The sequence below is a fragment of the Tachysurus fulvidraco genome, chromosome 2 (assembly GCF_022655615.1).
Source record: "Tachysurus fulvidraco isolate hzauxx_2018 chromosome 2, HZAU_PFXX_2.0, whole genome shotgun sequence".
Lineage (NCBI taxonomy): Eukaryota > Metazoa > Chordata > Actinopteri > Siluriformes > Bagridae > Tachysurus > Tachysurus fulvidraco.
In genome coordinates, this window is record NC_062519.1 from 2,290,259 (window position 1) to 2,295,258 (window position 5,000).

The 5,000-nt window shown below is 40.5% G+C and overlaps 1 protein-coding gene across 1 annotated transcript; it reads left to right on the forward strand.

Annotated features, from left to right (window-relative positions):
* Nucleotides 1-2,120: 2,120 nt before the first annotated feature.
* On the forward strand, nt 2,121-4,848 carry uts2b (urotensin 2, beta). Its single transcript, XM_027168807.2, has 4 exons — nt 2,121-2,484; nt 2,631-2,750; nt 4,587-4,630; nt 4,716-4,848. Exons 1-4 carry the CDS (start codon nt 2,379-2,381, stop codon nt 4,824-4,826), a joined length of 381 nt encoding a protein of 126 aa, XP_027024608.1. The 5' UTR covers nt 2,121-2,378; the 3' UTR covers nt 4,827-4,848.
* Nucleotides 4,849-5,000: the final 152 nt, after the last annotated feature.

A 5,000-nucleotide genomic window follows, 5' to 3' on the forward strand; every position in this document is an offset into this window, starting at 1 on the left:
ATATCAAAATATCGACTCCCCATAAAATAAGTAAACACAAATAAAACATCATGCTAAAAAATCTTCAAATAGATTCATTATAAATTTTGCTCTAAAAATAAACACTTTCATACAAAATAATTAGCAGTTCATTCATTTTCTACCGCTTATCCGAACTACTCGGGTCACGAGGGCGTCATCGGGCATCGAGGCAGGATACACCCTGGACGGAGTGCCAACCCATCACAGGGCACACACACACTCTCATTCACTCACACACTCACACACTACGGACAATTTTCCAGAGATGCCAATCAACCTACCATGCATGTCTTTGGACCGGGGGAGGAAACCGGAGTACCCGGAGGAAACCCCCGAGGCACGGGGAGAACATGCAAACTCCACACACACAAGGCGGAGGCGGCAGTGCTAACCACTAAGACTAATGCTTCTTTATTTGTAGCACACATACACCTTATACACCATGTGAAAAAAATATTTAAGTTTAATCTTTAATATTTTTTTAACCTACACATGCAGAAGAAAGTATATGTGTGTGTGTTTGTGTGTGTTTGTGTAAAATCTGTGTTACTGTTATACCGGTTGTGAAGCGAATGCACATGCACAGTAACTGTGGGCTGGTGTTTATGCCTCAGGTTCGATGCCTGCTACACGGACAGGACATAAATTCTAGTTTACAGCTCCCGTCTGCGGATATTAAAGCGACCAAAGGTTGTGAATCACTTAAACCTTTGGTAGGGTCGTATATTTAAAAGTGACAAGTGACAGACTGTGAGTAATCCAGCAGCTCTGAGATGCGGTGTAGCGTACACACAGTTATTCTGATTATGGATGACGTTCAGTCTCTGGAGACCAATGTAGAGGAATAAAAGTTTATAAATTATGGAGTTTAAAAAAAAAAAAAGGTTAAAGGACTTCGGACTGAAAGGACATCCGGGGTGTGTGTTCATCGGGGATAACTGTAAATGACTGAAGAAAAAATATAGAATAATTTCAACACATTATTTCTGTTTAAACTAGAGATGATTTTGATCTGATCCAAAAAAAGACAAGAAAAAGAAAAAAAAAGGGAAAAAATAATATTTTACATGCATGTAGTTTATTTTTAAAACTTTATCTTTAAAGTTCATTACTCTGCATTTATTGATCAATGTGTGAAAGATAAGCTTTTTAATGGTACACTGTTTAAGTGACATTCCAGTTTGTGACGTGACGTGACATACGGCTAAGTACGGTGACCCACACTCAGAATTCGTTCTGTGCATTTACCCCATCCAAAGAGCACACACACAGCAGTGAACACACACACACACACACACACACACACACACACACACACACACACACACACACACACACACACACACACACACACACACACACCGTGAACACACACCCAGAGCATTGGTCAGCCATTTATGTTGCGGCACTCGGGGAACAGTTGGGGGGGCCCGAGACTTGAACCCACAACCTTAGGGTTAGGAGTCAAACTCTCTAACCACTCATATCCCAGGCTATTATGAAGCTGGGCTCAGAGCACAGGGTCAGCCATCGTACGGCGCCCCTGGAACAGGTGAGGTTAAAGGCCTTGCTCAAGGACCCAACGTAGATGTCTCAGCAGCTTGTGGGCTTGAACCCCGACCTTCTGATTAGGAACCCAGCGCCTTGTGAGCGTATGTACATGGGAAAGAACCCTTTTTTTAAAAAAATAAAACGGTGAATCTGATTTATTTTCCACATTAGACACACTGGAAATGCTGAAAGATTTGAGAAGGTTCTCCAGGACACTTTATGGGTTAATTTAGGTGTAAAACTGTGCATCAAACAGACAGAGAAGGCCACAGGTGCAGCTCTCACACAGCTTCTTTGCTCTCGTTAAGAAAATGAAACTTCCTCTCGTCACCGTAACTGACCTTCTGAGGCTTCAGAGCTCGCCGTATGACACGGCAGATCGAGTGCTGCTCCCATCACAACCTATAAACCTCCCCAGCCTCTTAAGGAAATTAATTAAGTGGGCAATCTGCCGACCCACCGTCCCTCCCACTCCTGATACACACTGCACGCATTCACACCTGAGCTCGACGGATTTATGAGCAAGGCTGAGCGCCCTGACACTCAGCGGCCCGGTCCTGCCGGGTGCAGAGACGCACACGCCCCGTTTTTATTACTCTATTCACTCACACGCCGCTGGATTTACAGTGTGCACCGGGATCCAGCAGTGACACATGGCGAGATAAAAAAAGTGCGAAGGGTGTGTGTGTGTGTGTGTTCGTGTGTTAGGGACGGACAGGTGATCTGACACTTCGTGGTGTGGTGTATATAAGACCGGGTGTGTGTTAGCGGAGAAAGATACAGAGTGCGAATCATCAGCTGAAGTGATGCTGTGTAAAGCGGTCCTGTCCTGCGCTCTGCTCTTCGCCACTATGGAGCCTCTTCTCACACACCCAATAACACAGCTGGCTGGAATGTCCTACACAAGGCCTGGTGAGTGCTACACACACACACACACACACACACACACACACACACACACACACACACACACACACACACACACACACACACGCACACACACACACACTGATGGGCATGCATTATGTTGTACCTAACAAAGTAAACAGGTGTGTTAGTTTCAGAAGAGGAGCAGGCGATGAGTCCAGATGAGATGTCTTACTCCGAGGCGTTTGTGTCTCAGGGCTCAGCAGGAATCGGCTTCCCTTCCTTCCACACAAGAGACAACAGCAGAGAAGGTGAGCTGCTATTACAAGTGTTATCAGAGATCTAGCCATGTTTGTGCTCATCTGTGTACATCTGCACCAGCTTGGGTGGTCACGTAAAATCTACATTGTGCTCAATCAGTATACATGTATAGAGTAATAATCAGTTTAGTGTTTTTATGATAAATTACACAGAAACCGAAACACAAGCAGCTTTAAAATCTCTTAAAGTTCAAATCGAGTTTGAAATATGAAAACTTACAGGATATTTCTCAAGAGCTGACCAATCCATTAACACCTAAATACACCATTAACACCTAAATACACCATTAACACACCATTGACAACTAAATACACCATTAATGCACAATTAACACCTAAATACACCATTAACACACCATTAACTTCTAAATACAGCATTAACACCTAAATACACCATTAACACACCATTAACTTCTAAATACAGCATTAACACCTAAATACACCATTAACACACCATTAACTTCTAAATACAGCATTAACACCTAAATACACCATTAACACCCAAATACACAATTAACACACCATTAACACACCATTAACACCTAAACACACCATTAATACACCATTAACACCTAAATACACCATTAACACACCATTAACACCTGAATACACCATTAACACACCATTAACACCTAAATACACCATTAATACACCATTAACACACCATTAACACCTAAATACACCATTAACATCTAAATACACCATTAACACCTACACACACCATTAACACACCATTAACACCTACACACACCATTAACACATACACACACCATTAACACACCATTAACACCTACACACACCATTAACACCTACACACACCATTAACACCTAAATACACCATTAACACCTACACACACCATTAACACACCATTAACACACCATTAACACCTAAACACACCATTAACACCTAAACACACCATTAACACCTACACACACCATTAACACACCATTAACACCTAAACACACCATTAACACCTAAAAGGTGAAAATGTATTTATTTATTTTTACACCTGTTTTTCATTCATTCAACATTCATTAGAGGAAACAAAAAAAAAAAAAACTAAAACAAAACCAAAAAAAAAAACCGCAAAAAATTGTTATGGATATTGCATTCATTTATATTATACATTTATATTCATTATTTATATTATATTGTTTATATTATTCATTATTCTTTATTATATTCATTTATTCATTTATAGTTATCATTGTAATGTACAGGATTCAACATGTAATAAATAAATCACACATCATTCCTCGATCGTTGCATAAAAAGGACATCCTCGTATTTACGGCTGTTTACGTCAATTTTACAGCCTTTTTAAATATCGTATAGAAAATCATTCTTTTATTGTAGCGTGTAATAGACAAGACAGGATCTAATTTTCCTGACAACGATATTTACATGACGTGGTTCTACAAAATATATCATTATTTTTTTATGAAATAGTTTTGGGGAAAATATTTTGGTCTGTTTGAATGATGTGATGTATCTGTAAGAAACTGCTGGGACAATCCCCTGTCTGACCAGCAAGGGGGGGGGCACTAGCAGGGCAGGTGCTTTGTTATTGCTTGTGTAATGTCATGTTTCTTTACCTATTTCTTTTAACAAGTTGTTTTATACACACACACACACACACACACACACACACACACACACACACACACACACACACACACACACACACACACACACACACACACCTGCTCTTGCGTATTCATCCCCTGTCAAGTCAATGTTTCATGTTATTCTGCACTTGGGTCTGATTGACAGTTCCTATGAGAAAGCGAATGTGATGTTTCACCTTTGCTCTTTTTTTTTAACAGCTCTCAGAGCAGCTGCATTTGTTCCCAACCAGGTGGTGAAAGAGGTCGGTACATATTATTAGTGACAAACTGTATTTATAAATAAATAAATAAAATAAAATCTTATACTTTTCTCATCTTGTCGTACAGACTCTGATAGAAAAGCCTTGGCTAAACCCACTCAGCAGTTTCCTGGGTGGCAGAAAACAATACGGGAAGCGGGGAGGAATCTCAGAGTGCTTCTGGAAATACTGTGTCTGAATACACGGACACACACACACACACACACACACACACACACACTGCACATGCATGCTTACAGGCTATCTCACATGCCTTTACAATGACCTAGATAAGACTGTGTATACGTAGACCATCAGATGCTACTTTATTTTGTATCTCTCCCCTTGGCACAGATGTAAATATAAACAAATC